At 35.8% G+C, this 26,453-nt stretch overlaps 2 protein-coding genes across 2 annotated transcripts in view; one reads left to right on the plus strand and one right to left on the minus strand.

The window, feature by feature from the left end:
* The window catches only part of LOC134231950 (uncharacterized), a 58,260-nt gene that overhangs the window by 11,910 nt on the left and 19,897 nt on the right, over window positions 1-26,453 (minus strand). Inside the window, 15 exon segments of the mRNA XM_062713900.1 lie at window positions 503-2,610; window positions 2,612-3,817; window positions 4,038-4,381; window positions 4,717-4,937; window positions 7,298-7,351; window positions 8,493-8,513; window positions 9,133-9,251; window positions 20,076-20,158; window positions 20,990-21,127; window positions 21,400-21,451; window positions 21,665-21,856; window positions 22,161-22,232; window positions 22,926-22,994; window positions 23,853-23,930; window positions 24,860-24,883. Of these exon segments, the coding sequence (XP_062569884.1) occupies window positions 503-2,610; window positions 2,612-3,817; window positions 4,038-4,381; window positions 4,717-4,937; window positions 7,298-7,351; window positions 8,493-8,513; window positions 9,133-9,251; window positions 20,076-20,158; window positions 20,990-21,127; window positions 21,400-21,451; window positions 21,665-21,856; window positions 22,161-22,232; window positions 22,926-22,994; window positions 23,853-23,930; window positions 24,860-24,883 (4,781 nt within the window).
* LOC134231960 (E3 ubiquitin-protein ligase TRIM45-like) lies at window positions 10,170-12,963 on the plus strand. Its single transcript, XM_062713912.1, has 2 exons — window positions 10,170-10,328; window positions 11,178-12,963. The coding sequence occupies exon 2, from the start codon at window positions 11,182-11,184 to the stop codon at window positions 12,229-12,231; it is 1,050 nt and encodes a 349-aa protein (XP_062569896.1). The 5' UTR covers window positions 10,170-10,328; window positions 11,178-11,181; the 3' UTR covers window positions 12,232-12,963.

Genomic DNA, 26,453 nt, shown 5'->3' on the forward strand with positions numbered 1-26,453 from the left:
GATAACTGAACATTTTATGTCCTTATGTATATAGGCACACCTCTTTAAAAGGGGAATAACTCTTATTACCTTACATTCTACAAATTAATACCAAAATGGGAAGCTGTCAAAAGCCAGTGCCTTGTGTCATATATATTTTTTAGAAGCTCTCATTGAAGCAAATTTACATTGTTTATCATCAAGTACATGTACCATGTACCAAGTCTGACTTCTCATATACATGTAATAGTATGCATTCAAAAGTATTTCTCAAAATTATTTCTTAAATATGAAGCTTGTATACCTTTAATGTAAATATTGGGGGGAAAAAATTAATAAGTCAAAAATAATCCTGTGCTAGGAATGTAATTTGAACAAAATATATGTCAATATCAAATTATGCATTAATTGATATTATTATTTATTAGGACACTTATTAAATTAGCAATATAAAATGTAATTTCAAAGAAGATTCAAAACTACTGATAATAAAATCAGCTGATAACAGTAAAACCTATCCTACCTGGCTGGGAGTCCTATGTGGCCCTCTAGGACTTCCTGTAACTCCTGAAGCTGCTCCTTGACTTCCTGTAGGCTGTCGTTAGAACAGCTGTGGGTGTCGTCATGGGGACAGATCAGGGACGGGCTGGTACACACCCCCACTGTCTTCCTAGCCTCTTCAACCACATCCACTGCAATAACGGACAATGGCCTCTGGTCTTCTGCTCCACCGAATCCACTCACTGAGGTAGAAATATCCATGGATTCACGCTCTGCATTATTTTCCTCAACTTCCATGTTGGTCTCATTTTGGTTATCGAAACTTTGAGGAAAAATAAAATCAGTCTGAGAGGCTGTTCCCGACACTGTGGAAGTGATTTTCTTTGGTGATCCTGGAATGTTCACTTGTGAAGCTCTGTCGGTCTGTTCCACTGTTATACCATCACATGATTTATCAACTGTGTTCACTTTGTTTGATTCTGAGTCAGACTGTGCAGAAAGAGAATCACCTTTGTCTTCACTTTTTTCCCCAGGAGCTGACGATTCCCCTGCCTTTCCTCTGCTCTGTTCCGTGAGAGTTGGGTCTTCTAATGACACATTCGGTAAATCATTTGTCTCTGATACTGAAGGACATGAGGTATTTTCTTCGACTTGCCCCTCGTTCTTTGCATCCATTGCTGCTGTTTCATCTTGGCTGGATAGCAATGTTTGGTCAATTGTTGTTTCTTGTGATTTTGAGATTGTGGAATGTGGATCTGATATGCTTTGATCCCTCTGTTCATGTTCTATCTGTAAATTTGGTCCTGCTTCTGTTAATTCTAAAGATCCAGTGTCTGGAATATTTGTCGTTGACACTGTTTGGTCCCCTTGTATTAACTGTTCATTTTGCTCAGTTTCTTTAGAATTTGATGTCTGGTCCACTGTGGGCTGTATCTCTGAAGCACTTTGTTTCCCCTCTTCTTGTTCAAACTGTTCGTCTGATCCTGTTTGTTTGGAGTTTTCAAATTTGGAATCTGTATCTGTATCCTCACTGGTCAGTTGTGATGATGGGACTTCATTTGATGCTGATGAGAGGACTGCTGTTGATGATTCCTGAGGAATGGTTTTGGTGGTTATATCTGGGGCACTTGTTTCCGATGCTGGAATAATGTTTAGATCACTGGATAATGAGACTGGTGTAGCAGTAACATCAGAAACTGGAGAGTCATTAAATTCAGGTAAATTTGCAAGTTTATCTGTTTGTTGTGACAAAGTACACTGAGAAGTAATGTTCAAATCACTGTTCCTAGATGAATCCAGATCCTCTGTTGTGTCTTGTAGTTCACCAGAGGTCAACAATTCGGTAGAATTATTAATGTCGTTGAAAAACTTAACACTTGTCTGAGAGGTCAGTGTGTCCCGCATGTCTGATTCATCTAAAGAGTCATCTAAATTGTCCTCATCCTCATCAACACCTTTCCTCTCTCTGGGACACTCCAGAGAATCCACTGATTTACTATCATCTAGAGAATCTGAGGACACAGAAGCAGAGTCCAATGGAAGAGATTCACCAACAAAGAACTGATTTTCAGGGAATTGTGAGGTAGCCATTTTGTCTTGATTGTCAGGGTTAATATCACTATCGTTCTCAGTCCTTGCCATTTTCTCAGGCACAGAACTTGTTCTCTCTCTCAGCACGTCATGGTCTCTCTTTGATCCAGGTTTAGGAGATTCCAACATATCAGGATCTTTCCAGGGTGAATCATCATCTGAGAGAGTTTCTACTCCTTCCATGAACACGGCTTGTTCAGACGCGTCTATCTCTGTGTCCACTACCGTTGATACTTCAGACACTGTGGACCCTGTCTCAGAATACACACTGGGCTCTCGATGTAATCTGTTACCATCAAAATCATCACATGCTACAACATTTATTGTTGGCACCAGTTGACCTCCAACACCATTTTCAGAATCAACATTTCCATCTCCCTGTTGCTCTGTATCCTCATTTGACATTGATCTGGGTATTCTGTAACTAACATTTTCTAGGTAACTCCCCATCCAGTTCAGAGTATTTTCCCTTCCTTGTAAACATGAGCTCCCTGTTCTTTGCCACTCCATTTGCTCAAAGTCTTGTGTATACTTATCGAAATGCCTCAGCTAGCTCTTCCCCTAAAGGTTCCGAGTGCCTCCTGAATTCTTCTCCTTCAATCTGTGGACGTTTCTTCCTCCTCTTTACCACCACCACTTGACTGGTGCTCTTCTGTTCTGGCTCAGCTGGTTCCACCTCCTCAGCAATTGATTCTGGAACATTTGCTAGAGATGAGGCACTGGCAATATGGCGTAACCTTGATACGAATTTTCGACCACCCCCATCAGAGTTTGGACTGAGTCTACTATTATCAGAATCTCTTTGCCTTCCATAAGGTGATGATTGCCTGCCACTGATATCATCATGGCTACCAGTAGAAGGCTGTCGTCTGCTCCTGACATCTGCCAGGTCTCCAGTTGATGAATGCTTTTTATCCAAAGGATCTTTCTTGGTCCCTGAAGATATCTGATCTGCTCCTTTGGACTTTGGTAAAGGATGTGATTTTTTGGCAGCACTAGGACCTGCCTTTTCACTACTAGTCTTACTATCCTTTTCTTTTGAATCAGTTGGTTTCTTGCCTCTCCTGCTATCTTTTGAGAACTTTTCATTTAACTGTTTCTCTGGAGTTTGCCTGGGAGATGGAGATGACCTTGGGGTTGACCTTGGTGACTCAGACTTGAGGCGACCTGGGGATACCCTGGGTGACATGCTCCTGGAGGGGGAATCCCTAGCAGGCGAGATGGGAGATCTTTTGTCCCTTGTCCTCACACCTGTATCATATGTAGCACCTGAACTTCTAGACAACTGCTTTGATTTCGGTTGATATTTAAATTTTGGCTCTGGGGCTTTATATAGTCTATCTGTAACATTTTTTGCCGTCTTCACTAGTTTTTCACTTTTAGCACCACTTTTTCGTTTACCACCATCATCAACCTCTCCCACACTAGACGACATGTCCATACTTGCTTCACTTCCCTCAAACAAAGAATTAGTGGACTCTTCCATGGAGTGATCCTCTGGCTTCTGGGAGAGTCTATTTGAGCAGGAGGGTAGGTCGCCCTCACTTCCCCTGGGTAGGGCCATGAGACTGGTGGTCCTGGTTGGGAAGCCTGGGTTGGGGGGACTTAGGACTGTGAGGACCTCCTCGCTGCAGGCTGAGCGGATAGGACGAGGCTGGTCCACTCCCACCATTAACAGGTCCTCTGTCTCCTCAATGTAGAGCTCCAGCTGCTCCTCACGTTCTGTCAGGTCCTCTATCTCCTTCATCTGGAAGAAAAAAAAAGATGTTTAATCACATCCACACTAATGAACTCATCTTTTGTATGTAATCATAACTTTGGTATTTAAAGTATGAAACATTTACTGTTTTTCATGAAACAAAAATTTGTTCTTTTTGTGAAAGGTTTACCTTCACAATGTGAATCTATTGAAGCAATACCACAAGAAGGTATTAAAATCTCTAAATGTCTGTATTTTAACCCTGTACCTTGGAGGTCATCTCCTGGTAGTGGACGGCGTCCTCTGTCTTGTACTCCTCCTCCACCTCTTTGATCCTCCCCATCTTCTGCTGGATCTCTCTCTGGGACATCTCAAACTGCTCCTCCAGGTCCTCAGACTGTCTCCTCAGCCGCTCCTCGGATTCCCTCAGCTGGAGCCTCGACTTCAGCTCTGTGTGGAGGAGATCTTTGACCTTCCCCCAGCCCGACTGTTTAGCTGTGTTTATAGCTTCCTTAACATGCCCTGAGGAATCCAGATCTGTTTGTGTTACAACTTCTGACACGGTCCCTAACTTCTGGAGATTTTGCAGGTCCGCTTGCAGTTTTCTGTAAACTGAAATGAAAACAATCAATAACTGCACAGCTCACAAGCCAACCTCTTCTCAAATTAAAAAAAAATAAATAAAGCAAATGCACTGATGGCCTATTACATAATCTTGACATACATATTATCTAACAGCTTAATATGATTGCATGAGCATCAGATCAATATTTTGGCTACTGTCTGAGTAATAAAAAATTCTAATGCACTTAAGCTACATATGCTACAGAATCAATGTAGAAACTCATCAAGGTTCCCAGTAAACAAAAAAAGTAATGATAGGGTAAAACATCCAAACCTATACATATATATCACATATTAATAAGTTTTCATAGGATTTCACTTACAGGCTTCTTTTTCCTTCTGTAGACACTCGCGAGCATACTCGATCTCAGCCTCAGCCTTATCTCGCTGAGCTTCAGTCTCCTCCTTCATCTTGGCAGCTCTCTCCAGATCTCGCTGTATCTCGGCTCGATGCTCCTCGTGAATCCTGTACAATTCCTCCTCTCTCTCGCGTCTCAGTTCCTCGGCTCTCTGGTGTTCATCTCGCAGCTGCTCCAGCTCTTTTCTGGGGAAAAAAACAAATTATATTTTATACAGTCTTTTTCAAACATATTTGTAGGATCCTGTGAACAAAGATGTCCAATTCCTAAATATTACTTCCAGTACAAGCTTGATGTCTATATATACTTCAATTACATGATAATGAATGTGCTCTGGCATACCAAAATTTCCTTCCTAAGAGTATTTAACTGAAAAATGTACAATTTTTAACATGCTCATCCCCAAACCATTACATCATTAAGCTTAACAAATACTTTTTAAACTATTGTTCTTTTCATCAAATCCTTTGGTGGAAAGCATTTAACAAATAAATAAATTATCACTTTTTGAATTTGCCATAGCAATACTTTTGTCATTTTTATAATACAGTGTGACATATCACTCCCTATTAAAATATTCAAAAGTCAACAAAACATAAACGAAAAGAGTAATCACAAATCAAATAATTCAGATCAATGCAACTGCACGAGGTTCAGTCAATATTTTGCCAACAACAAGTATTCACCAATTACTGACACAAAATGTGCTCTGCGATAAAACACATTAGGGAATCAAATCACCCCAAAATTACTCACAATTCCTGAATCTCCTATGTCTTCAAGAGAATCCTACAGTCTACACTAAATCTCTGACCATTTGAGCTCCATATCATGTCAAACAATATAAGAACAGGGTAGATTCCTGACATAACAAAACACAGACTTCCACTATCATACACTGTGTATTGATTAGTTCTATGTAGACACTAAGCACTGCATGGCATCAATATTGTAGTACTGAGATATGACTTCCACACCTGTACTCTATACCTGGATAACTTCACCGAACAGGTAAAAATCACCTATACCATAATAAAACGGGGAAGAATGTTTACACAACAATTCATCTTTGTATAATGTGTGGGCAAGAAAACCAATCGACACAGTTTATCACTTTAGGACAATGCCAGCCTTTTAAAATGGTCAATTTATCACTCTAGATTTTGGTTACATGTGTCCCTTTTTTATGACCGACTTTAAACTGCTTATCTTGCAAGATGTTAAAAGTATTTCAGAGAGAATTAGATATTATCTAAAAATTGTCATTGACACTTGCAGATAAATTAAAGTACTATATATCAGCATAAATGTATGTTTTCAACATTGTTCTCTTGACAAAACAAAAATCATCCTAATAGTGTATATCATCTCTGAGTTTATAGAAATTTATTTTGCAAATCTTATTAGGAATTTCCTGGGCATTCTGCACAGATGATGAATAGATTCTGGGTAAGAAAGTCCTGCCTATGATAATGATGTATGTAATCACTGATGTGTACTGATAACTATTTACCTGGTCAGCATCACCATCACTGGTAAGGAGGTGGCACATCCCACTGCTAGTAGTCTCCTTATCATGATCTCCTGACCCCCGCAGCACCTATACTCCTAATACTGGGGGGTAACTAGACAAGATCCTCCAATAATCCTCCCAATTAAAACCCTGATCCTCACTCACAGCTGATTTCATATGTCCACAGACAGAGACACTAATTGATGTGTCTCAAACCAATCACCAATGCCATTAAGTCCAGATATAAACACCTATCATTAACACCTCCAGAATAACCCTTGATCCAAGTATATACAGGCCTCAGAAATATCAATTAACAATTCCATAAATCAAAAGCCCCCAAGTCAACACTTGAAGGATTTTAGAGGTACATTCAGTTATCATAAATAAGTCTGTGGGTTAGGAAGCTTAAGGACTGATTACAAAGGTACGAGACAGGGATTTGTGAATTTGATGACCTGCGGGAGAAAATTTGGCACGAAACCTGAAGAATTTTACTTCAGAGGGTCCAATGAAGCTTTATCGGTTAACATGTAATAAAATACCTGGTACCCCTTTTTAAAATATTTTAAATGGATACAGCAGAATTTAAACTATCGCAATAAGATATTTCTAGTTGGCATTCCCAATACACATTACATATGTATTGGGAGTGTGCTGATTAAATCTGCCTGATAAATAAATCTAAGTCAGTATTTGGAATACTGAAATTTAAAAAAAATATCAAGGTGCCCCACTGTCCTGAAATGGACCTTGGTGTGCCCTTGGTCAAGATATCGAGGGTCAACATTAACTTGTCAACTGTGTCAGACTTGTTCTATTTTCATTATAACCCTAATATGTCTTCCCATTCAGATTGCTGACAGCTGGTAAACTTCTGATTTTTAATCAATGTTGTAGAGTAATCAAAAGATGGGATAGCTTTTACCAACTGAGTAAAAATATGTCCTTGTCACAGGAGATCAATTCTGATTACAACAACGATCCTGCAGAAATACAAATTTGATTATATAAAGGATTATGTCTACTTACTTTGCCTGATTAATTCTCTCTGATTCATTTCTGTATTGCCTTTCCAACTGCAGACTGAAAAAAAGAAATTGACAATTTACATCTACTTGTACATACAAAACAAACTTTAATATTTCGTATGCAACATAATTAAAATGCAAAAAAAAGTTCTCTTGTATATTCTAGTGATTGCATGAGTCACATTTCTTATGAATGAACAGGGAAGTAAAACTAGCTAATTTTTTTTTTTACGACAGAAATATTTTTTTTTCGCAAGCAGAGCCAGCAAAAGCTGCTTTGGAGAATACAAAGCTGTGATAATCATAGAGAGAAGGCATTAATATGGCTGATAACATCTACAAGTTAAATTTAAGCTTTCATTAAAACAATTTCATTGGTCAGTTCTCATCTGGACATCCATAAAACAGATCCTAAAACTAATTTTTTTTTGGTTGGGCTGAAATTTGAATCATATTAATAGGTGCTCTGCTAAATACTACATTTAGATGAAAAATATAACCAAAATCACATTTGTGCAGAAACTATACCTGTATTTTATAATGAAAATAATCACATTTATAAACATTTTGAAATTAAAATTGTTATTGAAAAGTCAAAACTACTTTCTGGGGTTGAAAAATTGGGTTAATTTTTAACCTCTAGGCAAATCCCTGCTCTGCTAACAGGGTCTATAGATAGACTGAATAGACACAATTAACAATAAAAGTGCTGAATTGATTTTTACATTTTTGAATAAATTTCATTGAACCGCTGAAATACAACTTGGCAATGCATTTTTACACAGAACTAGATCATATAATTATGGCGCAGTATTGTAGATTTGACAACAGAGTCCAGCATAGAAGAAGCTGCAAATCCAAATACACTATAATTAAACATGGGAATTAAGCATGCTAGTCATGCTACATCTAACACATACAACATCAGTAGTTAGTCCATTCACAGCATGCCAAACCTCAGCTAGGGGAACCAGTTTAATAAAAATCCCGAAGCCTGTTCAACAAAGTGGATGCTTCCAAGCATTACTTTATGAAGGATCAGGGATCAGGAACATCATTTCTGCCACAGAGACTAAGAATTCTGGCAATTATGCATGAACACCAGCTTTGCTGAACATGCCTCAGATTTAAAAGTTAAACTGGTTCCCTGAGAGAATGTAAACTATTCACCAATGTAGGAAACAACGGATACTCACCATATCTCAGGAGAAGCATAGCTAAAAGAGAAAGTGCAAAAACACATGCTTACAACCCTTGATTTTTAGTGCAGGCAAGAGGCATGCCAGGGGTTAAGGCATGTCAAAGGCTTGACCTAGGTGTCATTACAGTGATAGACACATGACCAAGGAACAATCCCAAACTTACACACAACCATTCAACAGGTGATGTTATATCACAGCAACTGAGCTGCATGAAAGAAAACCAAACCAGTTCCCAGGTGATTTGATAAAAAAAAATTCAAGCTTATTAATTTCATATTTCATATGTACTTAAGAATGGAGAAGCTTTTTTTGCAACATTATTGAATAAAAATCAAGAAAACCTTTATCATTCCCTAGGATAAAATTTACAGCTGAGCAACCAAAATTTAAGCAGGTAAAAATAAAATTTTACAGGGAATTTAAAGAAAGTATTAAAAAATATGTATTATTTCTAAAATATTATCAGAACATGAACAGATATATTTATTGACCAACTGCATCTACAACCCTATCTAACAAGGCCTATAACTCTAGCATCTCAGGTGACAATGGCTGATTAATATGTGATGTCAGCAAACATTCATTAGGTGTGACGATTAATCCCTCCTCCCCCACTTGACCTTGACCTACTTACTTTGGTCCGTACAGTGGGTGGAATGGCCGGCGGTTGTAGTAGGAGTACTGCTCACTGTCCTCTGTGTCCAAACTCTCCACACTGTCTCCACAGGACAGGTCAGTCAGACTGGACATACTCTACAATACAAACAAAACAATACAAACAAAACAAATAATACAAACAAAACAAACAATACAAACACAGGACAGGTCAGACTGGACATGCTCTACAATACAAATATGCCAACAGTTTGATCATGTGATGTGCAGGAGTAAAGAAGAAAATTTTTAAAGATAGCATTACTTTTCCTGATTTTAGCCTCATCCCTTAAGCCCTGGGGGTAGGGGCCATGAATTTCATAATTTTTATGCCCCTTCACCCACAGAAGCTATAAGCCAAAATTGGTTGAAATTTGATCAGTGGTTCCAGAGAAGAAACTGAAAATGTTCAAATATTATCGCACGACGGACATTGCATGACATACATCCTTGGACAAAACAAATAGCAATAGGTCACCTGCTTAAACTCAGGTGACCTAAGAAGGATAAAATTCTTCTTGCAGAAACCATTTAATTTATATATATATTTATATATATATTTTATATCTGTTTTTACTTTTCAGTGCTTAAAGACATATGAGTTTTTATATAAATTTTCTTATTCTCTGTTTTTTAAAAGTTCCAGTTAATGAAGAACATTTGTGTGTATTTGCAATTTTATGCTGCCTGGTAATACCTTACAACTCCTCTAAATCAAATTTTTGGGAAATACGAACTACACTACATGTATGTTTATTTTACTTCACAAACTACTAGCATGTTCATCATTTTATATATAGTCAAAACTCCTGGTTATGTTAGCTTATATTTTGTATAAGAACATCTTATGGGACTTCAATTCAAAATTAAGAATCTTTTAGAAAATCATCAGTGGGAAGGGTACATTGTACGTTGCAATATATGTCCTTAATTAATTGAAATTAATGTAGAAAATTATGACTTTCAAATTCACATGAAGTGCATTTACCCGGTAATATTTATTTTTAAAAAAGCTGCACTGCAAAGAAAGATTGCTTTCAAGGTGTTTAAATCCCCCTCATGGCCCAGGAAGTAAAATCACCTGACAGGTAGATAACATAGGTGTGTCACATGATCAGTGTATATAGAGACTGCACTTGGAGATAGATCAAGGACAGTCGCCATTACTGAAGTCAGGTAAGAAATATAGGAGTGACTTCGACTTTTTACAAAGAGGTAGATTCACGTACTCCATAAAATGGCCCTGTCAAAATACTAATTAAACGACCAAGTCCTTACGTCCTATTTCGATCATCAACATAAAGTAGAGACTTGGTGCTTTCATTTTCTATAAAAAATTTTCCTCCGAGAGTCCAAGTTTGGAAACTCAGGTGTTGTGAAACTGCAATGTTCTTGATTTTTAAAGAAAATGGATGAAATTGAGCATCTTCAACTTTTCATAAAAATATGAGCCCACCCCGCGATCCAAAAATTCTTTCATGGATTAGAATCTTCTGAAACAGTTCTTTCATTATATAATTCAACATTTTAGATCAGAGGTTGGGGGCTATGCAAAATATTAAAAAACAGCTTAAATTTTGGTCATTTTTAACGAAATTTTCAAGATTTGAGGAAAATGACGAAATTCATGACGTCATAATACATAGACAAGAGAAAAAATTACGTCTTTTTTATTTGATATGAAGTCACCAAGGGTCCAAGTGAAATATAACATATTTTCAACTAAAACTGAGGAGATCTCATTTTCAGAAATTCACAGGGCCAAAAATGGACCAATGTGAACTTTCTTCTTTGAAAATTCAGTACTGTATGCTTTAGCTATGTAAACAATATCTCTTTAATGCAATGATTCAGTACAAAATCTTGAAAATGATGACCTGACTATTGATATCTACATGTGATTATCTGAAAAAAAATTTCTGCATGCTTAATGGCTTCAGATATGCAATTTTATGTTCTGCTCTAACAAAACTTTTGTTGCCCTCAAACCTGTATACTCATTAATGCTGAATTTTTATGCTTTAGTGTAATGATGGACCCCCGTACCAGTGCCCAGGACGTGATGCGATGTGACCTGTGTGAGACCGCTGTGGTACAGATGCACTGTGATACATGTCTTGTCAACCTGTGCAAGGCCTGTGTGGGAGAACACGTCTCCGCTGATCTCTCAAAACCTCATAAAATTGTGGACTTTAAAGATAGAAAATCCACTCCCCTCTACCCTGAGTGTAAAACTCATGTCAAAGAACTATGTAAAATGTACTGTAAACAATGTGACATTCCTGCCTGCATCAGCTGCATTGAATCAAAGCAACATTTAGGTCATGAATTATCTAAAATCGTACGAGTTCTAGTTGAAAAGAAGGAAGTGATTACAAAAGAAAGAAATGAATTAAAAGATACAATTTATCCCACCTACCAGGACATTGCCTCTGATGTACAAAACAGAATGAGTCAGTTAGAAAAGGAATATGGAGATCTCTCAACAGCCATAACAAAACATGGAGAGGACTGGCACAGAGAAATTGACAAACTTGTCAAGAAACTTAAAGCTGAAGTTGATGTAATGAAAAACACACAGTTACAAACTCTACAAAAATATCTGGATGAAATAAACAAGACAATGTCTGACATCAAGGATGAAATCAATTTAGTTGAAATAGCTATAGACACAAATGATTTGTCAAAACTGTTTAGTGTCACATCCAATGTACACACATACAGAAATCTTCCAAACAAAATTATTCCATCTTTACCCAAATTCATTCCAGGAAAAATCCAAGGAGAAGAACTTTGTAAGCTGTTTGGAACCTTATCATCAAGTTCTTTAACATCAGATAAACATGGCTACAGCATGAAGACAACACAGAAATCACCAGAAGCTGGATCCTCTCCTCCCGTCAAACAGCTGCTTGATAAACCAAAGACTGTCACCACCATAAAAACTGGGTATATATTAAGGTTTTACAATGTGGCCTGTCTGAGTAATGAAGAAATCTGGACAAGTGGAGGTGACAGCACCATGAAACTCTACAGCATCAATCAGGGATCACTACTCAAGTCAATCACAACCAAGTAAGGGATCTGGCCATCTAACATAGCAGTGACAAAAAGTGGAGATCTAGTTTATACTGATAAAACATACAGGGGTAGGACTGTGAACATTGTGAAGAATGAGAAGATAGAGGAGGTGATCAGACTACAGAACTGGAGACCTAAAGCTGTCTGTAGTACCTCCTCTGGTGACCTCCTGGTTATCATGGACAGTTATGATAGAAAAAAAACAAAAGTTGTCCTTTACTCTGGCTCCACAGAGAAACAAACTATTCAGTTTGATGATGAAGGTAAACCTCTCTATTCATCTGGTGGTTATAACATATATATTACTGAGAACAGGAACCTGGATATCTGTGTGTCTGACGGCGAAGCTAATGCAGTAGTGGTGGTCAATCAGGCTGGGAAACTGAGATTCAGGTACACTGGACATACTCCTACTCCAAAGAACCAATCATTCTATCCACGAGGAATCACCACAGACAGTCAGAGTCACATCCTTACAGCTGATTTTAACAATGACTGTGTCCACATCATAGACCAGGATGGACAATTCCTATGTTACATAGACTGTGGACTGAGTAGACCCATGGGACTGTGTATAGATACAAATGACAATCTGTTTGTTGCTCAAAGAGATAACAAACATGTGAAGGAAATCAAATATCTACAGTGAAACACATCAGTGTGTTGTATTCTATATAATTTTAATAAATAAAAGAGGTATACAATAGTACTGATATATAAGTATTCTGCTCTATGAAAACTCAATTCTTCTAAAGGAACTATAAACATTTTACATACCGTATATACTCGCCTATAAGTCGGTCCGCCTATAAGTCGGTTGTATTTAATTAGCTTGTATACCAGATTGACTGACCTCATATAAAACCATACTTTTAATAGCTTGCCAATAAGTCGGACAAAGAGTTTAAGACCAGAGATTAACTCCCGAAAAACCGACTTATAGGCGAGTATATACGGTACGTATACATGTGTCTAAACAAAGTAAAAGCTTGAATAATTTTGAAGTGAACACCATTTAAAGAGGCTTATTTAGAATTATTTCCAATTATTCATATGTTTTAAACAAGAGGTCCAAAGGCCTTATAGGTCACCAGAGTATCCTGCAACAACTTTCCAACAATTGAATTTGATCCATGTTTAAAACCAGAGTGAATGACATTCACAATTTTGAAAGAGGCACCATTGTTCATCATATGTATACATGTTGCATGTTTTAAGTTTGATTACTTAATACCCAGAGGCATTGTAGGGGGAAAAATGCCTTTCCATTAATCTCAGTAATAATAAGCAATAATTATTAAACAGTAGTGCCCCCGCCCCCCATCCCCACCCACAGGAACCCCAGACCCTGGGGCCAAACACTTTACAATTTTGGAAAAGGGACCCTTGCTCATGATCATCATAAATGTTTGATTAATACCACTGTACTGAAAAGATTTCAAAGCCTCAATTCATTTTCAGTATATAATCATCGGACCCCAACCCACCCAAACCCCCTGTGTACCTCATCCAGGGGCCTTGAAATTCACAATTCTGGAAGAGGGATCCTTACTCATCATAACTATGTACTTAGATCATCAGCATAATACCCAAGAGCAGAGGAGACGATTTTAAATCAATTCATGCATTTTCCCTATATATAATCATTAAAGCCTAACATCAGAACTTCTGACCCTAGGGTCAAGAAATTCACATTTTAGAAGAAGCCTCCGTCCTCATCGTAACTATGTACATAGTTCATTGGTTTAACACCCAGGAGCACAGGAGAAAATTTTTAAACAATTCATGCAAACTCACCATATATTCATTAGAGCCCCATCTCGCAAACCAAAATGGCAGTAATGTAAATAGACAAAATTTTAAATGATCCCAGTTTCAGGGCCAGGAGGGTCATTAACACCAATTTTAAGGAATATGTTTGGATATGGAAACTGAGAGAAAATTATGCCCCCTCCCCCAAAATTTGAATTTTTGTAAGTCCAAAAGGACTTAACTCTGACAAAAATGGCGCGATTATACCCAAAACAAAATTTGACCTAGATATTCATGTAATATATCAGTTTACAAAATTTCATTTCGGTATGTGCAACGGTTGCAAAGAAAATGAACGGAAACTGCAAATAATTGAAATTTTTCTGAGTCCAAGGGGCATAACTCTGTTAAAAATGGTGTGATCATACCCCAAACAGTATACCAAATTTCATTTCAGCATGTGCAACGGTTGCAAAGAAAATGGACGGAAACTAAGTGTACCGAAAGACAGCAGCAAAGCAATATGCCCTCCCTTCTTCGAGCATGTGCTGAAGTTCATTAAGTTTGTTAAATGCCCGATTCAAATAAATATTGCGTTGAAAATGAAATGAAAATTAATGATGAATGATTATGAAATATTAATAAAATGAAATGAAATAATTTTTAAAAATGCATTAATTTTTTTTTCGTATCATGGAAGTCGAATTTATACCGTTCTGGTTTAGAGTTTATAGAGCACATTTCATATCTTGTTCTGACAGAGCTATTTGCGCGCGGATCAAATGCTGGATGGAAAACTATTTTTAGCAAAATGAGAGAAGATTTTGATAAAAAATATCATAAATTACATTTGTGAATAACTTTTTAGATTTTGAAATAAATATAGAGGGATAGCTGAAACAAACAAGCTACAGTCTATTGAAGACATGTAGGTAGTTACAAGTCTGTTTAGTTTAGGTCTATGGTTTCATTGTGCAAAATTAAGGACGTCGAGTCTCAACTCTGATATCTCGACACCTCGGATATCTCGATATTTTCAGATTGTCCTGTCGATGTCGAGATAACGAAGTTTACCTGTATAAGCATTACTTTTCCTGGTTTTAGCCTCATCCCTGAAGCCCTTGAGTAGGGGCCATGAATTTCATAATTTTTATGCCCCTTAACCCAGAGATGCTAAAAGCAAAACTTGGTTGAAATTTGTTCAGTGGTTCCAGACAAAAAACTGAAAATGTTCAAATATTATCGCACGACGGACATTGCATGACATACATCCATGGACAAAACAAATAGCAATAGGTCACCTGCTTTAACTCAGGTGACCTAAGAAAGACAAAATTCTTGTTGCAGAAACCAATTTTTATATATACTTGTATCTATACAATGAAGTTCACGTTTTCCAAAAAAAATATGAGAACATTATATTTTGAGTCTGTTTTTACTTTTCTAGTGCTTAAAGACATAAGCAACATAGTTTTTATTTAAATTTTCTTATTCTTTGTTTACTTTAAAAGTTCCAGTTAATGAACGACCTACATGTTGTGTGTATTTGCAATTTTATGCTGCCTGGTAATACCTTACAACTCCTCTAAATCAAATGTTTGGGAAATACCAACTAAAACTATATTTATTTTCATTTTACTTCACAAAATACTTGCATGGTCATCACTTTATATCTTTTCAAAACTCCTGCTTATGTAAGCTTATATTTTGTATAAGAACATCTTATGGGACTTCAATTCAAAATTAAGAATCTTTTAGAAAATCATCAGTGGGAAGGGTACAACGTTGCAATATATGTCCTTAATTGATTGAAATTAATGTAGAAAATTATGACTTTCAAATTCACATGAAGTGCATTTAAAAAGCTGCACAGCAAAGAATGATTGATTTCAAGGTATTTAAATCCCCCTCCTAGACCAGGAAGTAAAATCACCTGACAGGTAGATAACACAGGTGTGTCACGTGATCAGTGTATAAATAGAGACTGTACTTGTAGATAGATCAAGGACAGCCGCCATTACTAAAGTCAGGTAAGAAATATACTTTTAAACAAATTTGAAAATTCAGTACTGTATGCTTTAGCTATGTAAACAATATCTCTTAAATGCAATGATTCAGTACAAAATCTTGAAATGATGATATCTACATGTGATTATCTGAAAAAAAAATTCTGCATGTTTAATGGCTTCAGATATGCAATTTTATGTTCTGCTCTAACAAAACGTTTGTTGCCCTCAAACCTGTATACTTCTTAATGCTGAATTTTTATGCTTTAGTGTAATGATGGACCCCCGTACCAGTGCCCAGGATGTGATGCGATGTGACCTGTGTGAGACCGCTGTGGTACAGATGCACTGTGATACATGTCTTGTCAACCTGTGTAAGACCTGTGTGGGAGAACACGTTTCTGCTGATCTCTCAAAACCTCATAAAATTGTGGACTTTAAAGATAGAAAATCCATTTCCCTCTACCCTGAGTGTAAAACTCATGTCAAAGAACAATGTAAAATGTACTGTAAACAATGTGACATTCCTGCCTGCAACAGCTGCATTGAATCAAAGCAACATTTAGGTCATGAATTATCTAAAATTGTACGAGTTCTAGATGAAAAGAAGGAAGTGATTACAAAAGTAAGAAATGAATTAAATGAGACAATTTATCCAACCTACCAGGACATTGCCTCTGATGTACAAAATAGAATGAGTCAGTTAGAAAAGCAATATGGAGATCTCTCAACAGCCATAACAAAACATGGAGAGGACTGGCACAGAGAAATTGACAAACTTGTCAAGAAACTTAAAGCTGAAGTTGATGAGATGAAAAACACACAGTTACAAACACTACAGAAACATCTGGATGAAATAAACAAGACAATGTCTGACATCAAGGATGAAATTGATTCAATGGAAAATGCAATAGACACTAATGACTTGTCAAAACTGTTTAGTGTTATGTCTAACGTACACACATACAGAAATCTTCCACAAAAAGTTATTCCATCTTTACCCAAATTTATTCAAGGAAAAATCCAAGGAGAAGAACGTAGTAAAATGTTTGGAACCTTATCATCAAGTTCTTTAACATCAGATAAACATGGCTACAGCATGAAGACAACACAGAAATCACCAGAAGCTGGATCCTCTCCTCCAGTCAAACAGCTGCTTGATGAACCAGAGGCTGTCACCACCATAGATACTGGGTATAAGAAATCCCTTCACAATGTGGCCTGTCTGAGTGATGAAGAAATCTGGACAAGTGGATATGACAGAACCATGAGACTCTACAGCATCAATCAGGGATCACTACTCAAGTCAATCACAACCAAGTCAGGGAAAAGTCCATCTAGCATTGCAGTGACAAAAAGTGGAGATCTTGTTTATACTGATTACTACGATAGAACTGTGAACATTGTGAAGAATGAGAAGATAGAGGAGGTGATCAGACTACAGAACTGGGGACCTCTAGGTGTCTGTAGTACCTCCTCTGGTGACCTCCTGGTTATCATGGTCAGTGAAGATTACAAACAAACAAAACTTGTCCGTTACTCTGGCTCCACAGAGAAACAAACCATTCAGTTTGATGATAAAGGTAAACCTCTCTATTCAGTTAGTTATGATTATATCAGATACATTACTGAGAACAGGAACCTGGATATCTGTGTGTCTGACAGAGGAGCTAAAGCAGTAGTGGTGGTCAATCAGGCCAGGAAACTGAGATTCAGGTACACTGGACATACTCCTGCTCCAAGGAACAAACCATTCAATCCACAAGGAATCACTACAGACAGTCAGAGTCATATCCTTACAGCTGATTATAACAATGACTGTGTGCACATCATAGACCAGGATGGACAGTTCCTCCGTTACATAGACTGTGGACTTTGGAGTTATCCCATGGGACTGTGTATAGATACAAATGACAATCTGTTTGTTGCTCAAAGAGATAACAAACATGTGAAGGAAATCAAATATCTACAGTGAAAATCATCTTTGTGTTGTATTATATACATATATTAATTATAATAAATAAAAGCGGTATGCAATAGTACTGATATAAGTATTCTGCTCTGTGAAAACTTAATTCTTTTACAGGAACTATAAACATTATACATATGTATACACGTGTCTAAACAAAGTAAAAGCTTGAATAATTTTAAAGTGAACACCATTTAAAGAGGCTAATTTAGAATTATTTCCAATTATTCGTATGTATTAAACAAGAGGCCCAAAGGCCTTGTAGGTCATCTGAGTATCATGCAACAACTTTCCAACAATTGAATTTTGTTATTATTTTAAACCACATGCCATGAAATTCACAATTTTGAAAGAGGCACCATTGTTCATCATGGGTATATATGTTGCATGTTTTAAGTTTGATTACTTAACACCCAGAGGCAGAGTAGGGGAACAAAAAAATGCATTTCCATTAATCAGTAATATTCAGCAATACTGTATAATCCCTATTAACTGCCCCTGCCCCTACAAGCGCCCCGTAGGTCTTTTTCAATTGTCAGGAAAAAAGGGCCCCCTGTACAGTGATTTAATTCATCTAGAATCATATCAAAAGTCTGCCAAATTTTGAAGAAAGTGAAATAAACCTGTCTAAAATCCAATTTCTCGGTAGAAACTGAATCATTTAGCTTAATTTGGGTGGATTATCCTCACTTAAAGTTAAGTTAAACATTATTTTAGTGGTTCTTTGAATTTATTTCTTTTTTCAAAGATTTTTTTGAAGTTAAAATATGACATTAAATATTACACACACACTGGGGCAGTTAATAGGGACACCTGAACCTGGGGCAACACACTTTACAAATTTGGAAAAGGCACCCTAGCTCATGATCATCAGAAATGTTTGATTAATACCATTGAATAGATTTCAGTCTTTTAAAATTCATTTTCATTTTCAGTATATAATCAACAGACCCAAACCAGACCCCACCCCCCATACACCTCATCCTGGGGTCTTAAAATTCATATTTCTGGAAGAGGGATCCTTGCTCATCATAACTATGTACTTATCAGCATATTATCCAAGAGCAGAGGAGATGATTTTAAGAAAATTTAAAAAATTTTGCATTTTCACTATATATAATGTACATTTGAAATACGTATTTAAACCACATTGACGTCTTTTGCAATTTAAACACTGTATATTGCTGAAAGTGGCTGTACTAAGGCCAAGCGGGGCTGTTTCACCTCCCTCTGAAACTTCACATTTAAAATAGGAAACTGATTTTGTTATTGTATACTCAAAAAGATTAGTCTTTTTTAAGCTACAAACAATAAAAGGCTAATTTTAATAGCTCAAATTGGTTTAACACCTATTCAAAGGCTTTGGTGTTAAAGGAACATTTGACCAAACAATTCTTTAGGGCTGCATACTACTCAGAGTCCTTGTTTTCGTGAATATATAATCAACGTTGTTTGAAATATTAAAGCCTCGGCATCTTACAAAAACAAGGACTTTATTTCTTAAACAATTCATGCATTTTCACTATATTTAATCATTAGAGCCTAACATCAGAACCCCTGACCCTGGGCCATGAAATTCACATTTTAGAAAGGCATCCGTCCTCATCATAACTATGTACATAGTTCGTTGGTTTAACACCCAGGAGCAAAGGAGAAGATTTTCAAACAATTCATGCATACTCACTATATAATCATTAAAGCCCCATCTTACAAACCAAAATGGCAGTGTAAATAGACAAAATTTTAAATGATCTCAGTTTCAGGAGGGACATTCACAATAATTTTAAGGAATGTTTTGCTGTGGACACAGAGAAAGAATATGTTAGGAGAACACAGTAATATTTTGAGATGATAGTTAAAAAATGGAGAAATAAATCGAGAAACAGCACACTTTTTTGGTTTCAATAAATACATAGTTTTTTCAATGGGTAGAACTGTAGCTGTCCAGTCTGTCAAAATATTTTTTTTGGAGAGCTACAGTTCTGCAACTAGCCTTCGGCCTTCACAGCATTTGATCATGTGCCCGACCCACTTCAATTCCCATTGAAGTTTATAAACTTGTTATCTATTTCTTAAATGAGCTGATGTCAGCAGAACATTTAATTTTTTTCTTACCTGTCGTTTTTCCCGTAATTTTGCAGCCTCTGCAGGATTATTGAAGCGGAACATGTTGGTTTTCCCAAGCAATACATAGTCACCTGAACACAAAAAAATGCATTCATACTTTAATAATTCAATGTTCATAAAAAATAGCAATTAAGAGGAATGAATTATTCAGAAAATCAAATGCAAGAATTCACTTTCAGATAGAGGATTTCAAGTATGATTTATTCATTTTCTTTCAGTAATATGTAAAAATTGTACACATTTTCAGTCCATGAATCCTTGCCAATGTTCTAGTCTACAAACAGTAATTGAGCATGTAATATTAGTACAACTTAAGCAATATATATGTTATTCCTAAAACAAGATGCATGAGCTCACATAATTTACATTATCTACAATAAGTTTCCCTAAAATGTGAACAGTATATAAAAATCAGAAATGACAAACAGTAAATATGCTTATAATGAACACACTTATTATGAATTGACACTTACAGCAAAGCAATTTTCATTCCCTATGACTTTAAATACCGTACAAGTGGAAACTTTACCGAGATGCAAATTAAGCGAATTCTCCTTAAAAATTTTATTTTCTGCTAGAAATAATTTAAGTGATTTTGAAATGCTCAATAAGAAGCCATTACAAATAAAATCCAATTAATTTATAGCGATATTCAATTTTAATGATCTCAGCACCCTCACTTATGATGCCAAAATAAAATTCTTGCTAAAATTTACACTTATGATTTTCCACATTATATTGTAAACATAACAGATATAACAAATCACTATTAGAGCGAAGCAAAATCATCCATCCCGGGCACTTGGTTATAAGTATGTATTACTGTAATCAGGTCTGAATGAACTTCCTTAACACATACCCCCACCTCACACAAATATTATCAACTTAAATGTGATGTTTACCTTGTTTTAGGACCACTGACTCCTTACACTCGACCCCGTTAACCGTACACAGGGCCCCCAGGTTTGGGTGTAAGGTCACCGTGCCGTAATGGATCTTAAAGAAGCAATGTTCCTGTTTCACACCTGGGCCTCGTAAAACTACAAACATCAAATGGTCAACATATACAAACATTTATGAAACTTTATACTTGAATTTTTCATTTAAATAATTTAATAGTTTAGGACTTAAGTAAATTTGTCTTTTACAAGACATTTATTTTATAATCTGATTAAAAGTTGTCTCCTTCATGCTGTCAATTTTGATTAAAAAGTGTCAATTCATGATCGGTTATTATACTTTATGATTGAAATATTAAATCAAGTCTCTAATGCCTCGCAATCCTGGGCTCTGTACAACAGTTTTTATATACTTATGTCCTGTGGCCTTTCTGCATCCTCTCTTCCAACCAGAGTTTTTCCTTCCTGAAATATCAAGGAAACTTTGCATTAGATTTTTTTTTAATGTAAGGGCCTTAATCCTCATTGTCAATTTCTGCACAATGTCCATGCTAGGTCATGTAAACAGTACACTAACACTGCCTACTGGTAATGTCAATTTCATTTGATAAATTCCAAACTTAAGGTGGTGTATAACGACTACAGTACCAACCTTTTAAGGTGGTATATAGCACTGACCTTAAGGTGGTATATAGTGACTCCAGTACTAAGTACATCATCGTCCATTCCCACCAGGTGGGGCATCTGAGACTCGATCATCACTCCCATTGAGCTTGAGTGCTTTAGTCCCCGGATACTTAGGTCCGACTCCTTGATGAAGTCATGAGTCTCTGTCCACTTGTGCCTCCAAGTCTGAGTCAGCTTCTTGGCCTGAATTGTATAAGAAAAACATTTTCCTAACATCACTGACCATCAAATTTGAATTTCTCTGTCCCTTCCATATTTAATGGCATGGCAATGAGAAATTAGACAAATACATAATGGAGTGTTTTAAAAGACACAAAAGCAAGTGAGATATTTTTCAGTGCAGCATGACGCCATGAAATAGCCTGTGCTGTTCAGGATAGTTAAGCGCTGCGTAAAATATTTCCCAATTTCATTTCATTTCCTTCAACCAGGAAATGAGCTCTGCTGATAAGAAATGGCTTTGCCATGTCTACTGACTAAAACTGACCATATTTTCATGGTCCAGTAATCTCTCGGCCAGGACTGACCCCACCTCTGTGGACGCTTGCTGTGGGTTACTCTGAAAAGATAGCAGCAGAGTGGAAGTGTTACATAGGGATAAGTAAAGTTCTTATCTCTTCACAGACCATGCATATTTTTTTTTAGGTATCCTAGCTTGTAAAAGATAATTATTAAAATTATTATATTCTAGATATTGAAGAGTTCATTATGTATAAAGTGTTATTCATAATCTATTTGAAAAAATTCTTTTCATATGTTCTAGCTGTCACAAAATTTTATTTTTCTGATATGCGCAGACTGAATTTTAAAATTATTAACTAAAAGAAATCAAATTCCACTAATACTATATGCGATAAAAGTGAAAAGCTGTGATAATGGAAATATACAAAAGCAACAACACAAATGAAAAATGATGCTACATGCATGTTAGAAACTGACAAAATAAATTAAAGAAATCTACACCGTACTGTATGCAAGCAACACACTGGGATTTCAGTAATGATATACATGTAGAAGATGTGAAGAAACCTACACCCTTGTATATATCAAAGTGAAGCTTAATGTTTTTCAAAAACATTATTATACAATATTTTAAGTTTATGAAATTCAATATAGTGCAATTAGAAGTGATCAATATACATATATAAACAGAACTGGTTCAGTGGGACAGTCATTATACACAAATTTCAGTGGGACAGTAATCATACATGGGTTAATCTGGTTATTTGATCAGCTGTTTTAATACAGGTACCTTTTGGGTTTCAGTCATCATGTCATGCATTTGAACGAGTAAGTTTAATTCGGACATCTGAGAGCTACCCTGAAAGTGATGGGGTGGATATTATAGAGAAAATTAATCACATTGGCAATTTTTAATGGAGGGGTAAATGAAATGCACAACAAACAGGTCACACAACAATGAAAAATGCCTGTCATTCATATATTTAAAACTTCCATAAAAATCAAATAAACAGAAAACAAAAGCAAAACATAAACTCAAAGAGAGCTAATCCCTTACATAATTTCCATTTCATATTAAATATGGGCTATTGTTACGTACAGACATGAGTCTTGCAAGTTTGATCCCTGTTAACATGATGAAGTACAAATGACCTTGACACAGACTCACAAAATACCCTCTGTTATTAGCAATCAGTGCATTTTGACCTTCTACAATCTCTGCAATACAAAGATTTGACCCAGACAAGAACTTAAATCTTTGATTAGTATGACCTTGACCTTGTCCTAAGGTCCTCAACTTTCGGTCATGACGCACCCTCAACTCAAAAACATGCAATCTTCTGTCAAGTATAAGTTGAAAGCTATAGACATGCACACACATCTGGAATACAGATGATCATGGAGATTTATTTTAACCCTCCTAACTTCCTTTTGTCAAATCTTTAAACCCTCCCCCTCACCTTCTAAAGAATGTTTTAAAAAATAATTTACAAAGTTGTAAGTTTATAATCAAAACTAAAAAAAAAAAAATCACCACAAAGCAACAACTCAAATGTTCTCTTTTAAAATTTTCTTTGAATATATTTTATTAACTAAGGTACTGTTAAGTGACTAACTAATAACTAGCAATGCTATCTCAATCTTTACTATAAATATTTACTGACTCAAAATTCATCCACTAAACTAAGTATCTCTAAATAAGATGAGATTTTGTTACCATTTGAGCGGATTTGAGCAATTCTCTTAGTCTCTCTATCTCCTGCCGTAACTCTCGAATCAGGCTCACGTTGGGATCCTAAAGAAGAGAAATAAATAAAACATGAATGAAATTTTTTCAGCAGAAAGAAACACTAATTAATTGCTAAAATAAAGACATCAACCAATTTGATATTCCCAACTCTACAGACAGATATTAAAGAGGAAAATAAAAATTTGAAAAAAAAACATGCAACTCAAAAAAGTTCAATATTAAAACAAAGAAATTTTTTGTGTGCACCAGTAAAATATGTTGCATTAATGACAAAATGACTCGATCTTCTACAAAATAAAGCTGAGAGTAAATAATTGTCAGAATACACATCATGACATGTAACTGAATACAAAGGGAAAATTAATTTATGTATAGATCCATATACCTACATAATGAGATAGCTACCAGGTATATACATGTACATACAAAACTTGTATAAAACTACTTGAAATTTGAAACAACATTATCATTGTGTGCATGCAAACAAGCCAATTTGTGGTCATCTGGGATATAAAGATTTAATTTTTATAAGGAGCCCTGTGTTAAGGTTATGAACAATTAAGAGGTGCGAACTGTCGATCCTTCACCATCCAGCATGTACCATATCCAGTTACATATAATTACATAATACATACATGTATAATTCATCTCATTGCCATTTTTTTCTATTACTTATTAACTGTCTTCATTTATAGTATATGTGTTAGAGATTTCAATGAAGTTTACGAAATGATTTTGGTGAAATTCACTGAAAGATACCAAAGTCTTTTAGAAAAAAAATGATTTAGAACTGATAGATAAAAAATCTATAATTGAGTGAATGAAAGAAAACTGAATCTCTACAGAATAGATGCAAATAAAGAATTAAAAAAAAAAGAATTCTAAAGATTATTTACTTAATTGCATTTAAAGCTGCTATAAAAAAAATTGCAATGAAAAGATAGGGCAAGGAGAGAGGTAAACAAATGTCTTACATAAACAACAAAGGGCGGACAATCCTGTAAACAAAAAGGACACATTCATTTAGCTAGGATCTAGCATGCCTCTGTTTGAAGGTTACTTATCCATATTATTGTTATCAGGCTTGTTAACATGTTGATATGATGTGGATTAACATTATGAAGTTCAACAGTTTTGATTAACCTCATATATGTTCTTATATATAGAAAGAAAAAATGTCAAGCTAAATAAAAATTTACATAATATGGAAAGAATTAAATTTATTTCAAGATTTTTAAAGACAAAAATTCCTTTTTTTTTGAATTGACCATGAAAAAACATGCACTAGCAAATAACTTTATATGCAGAGTTAATGCATGTTGCATTAAATATCGAGATAAAACTATAAAAATCATGCATTTGAATGAGTCAACCATCTCTCTCTGTTAGGGTGCTAAATACTTCAACATGATTTCCCATAATTTATTGCACTCTTCACAAGAGTGCAGTCTTTTCAACCAATGCATTTTTAGGCATCAAGAAATCCAAGTATGTACAAGTATTACATAATGCACTTTAGCTCTGCAATTGTTTTCCGTGAGTTGAGTGACACAGTTTACAAGTTGTCAATAAATCAGGCCTATATCTGTCATTCCTGAGTTATGGTTTGTCTGTCTGTCTGTCATTGCTGGGGGAGACCGAGACTCTAGCAAGAGTACTGTGTATCCATCACTAAGGTATCCTAATCAACCAAGAGCTTTGTCTTACACGTATAAGAGCAAAATTACATCAACAACATTGCCCTCTGTGCCTCTCTGCATCAAACGACCGCTTTCTCGATTATGAAGTTTGTTAAATGCCTGTAAATTGTTTAGGTTTTCACAAGTTTTTCTACCATAGCCTACAAAACAACGTCTTTAAAGTCAACTCTTGCAGATTTATGGTGTCATTTATAAAATTGGTCTCAATGACTGTTTAATCAGCACAGGTCTTAGATTGATTGAACAAAATGTTAGAAACAGGAAAACTTGGTGGAGCTTTCATACTTTAAAATATATAAATGAAATATTTGTTGAAGTAAAATTTATGAATATTTTGAAATTAAGAGCAATTACAATATTTTAATAACTTAGCACCAAAACTGTTTGTTATTTATAAAGTGCTCTAGACCAACAGGTTTATACATAAAAACTTCAAAATATTTGTTTATTTATGGAAAATACCAAAACATCTATTTCTTTCTTTGAAGATCAAAGCTGGTTAAAGTTCAGATGACGAACATTCGTGTACATTTATGTCAGATTACAAGTATTTCTTGAACTTGTTTTGTGGAAATGTCGAGAGCCTAGTTTGCCATGGAAAGGATTAAGGGAGCTGACACATTAAAACTTTTTGGACTTTTCTGTCCATCGGAGCACTTGAGAACGGCCATAAACATAGTCTTATCATTGGAAGGCTGGAATGTTGTTTTAAGTATAACAAATCTATAGGGTGACTCATTGCATCAGGTAAAAATGACTTTCTCCTTCACAAAGATAAACTTTCACCTCTCCAAAAAATTGAACATCAAAAAGTCAAAGAATTCAAAAGAACAAGGGGGCACGAGGCCTCAAAAACAGACCCCCCACA

The sequence above is a fragment of the Saccostrea cucullata genome, unplaced genomic scaffold (assembly GCF_032062105.1).
Source record: "Saccostrea cucullata isolate Sc308-1 unplaced genomic scaffold, CSIRO_AGI_Scuc_v1 ctg323, whole genome shotgun sequence".
Classification (NCBI taxonomy): domain Eukaryota; kingdom Metazoa; phylum Mollusca; class Bivalvia; order Ostreida; family Ostreidae; genus Saccostrea; species Saccostrea cuccullata.

Excerpts from the sequence above, each read along its gene's own strand:
- LOC134231960 (XM_062713912.1), top strand. The coding sequence starts at position 11,182 with ATGATGGACCCCCGTACCAGTGCCCAGGACGTGATGCGATGTGACCTG.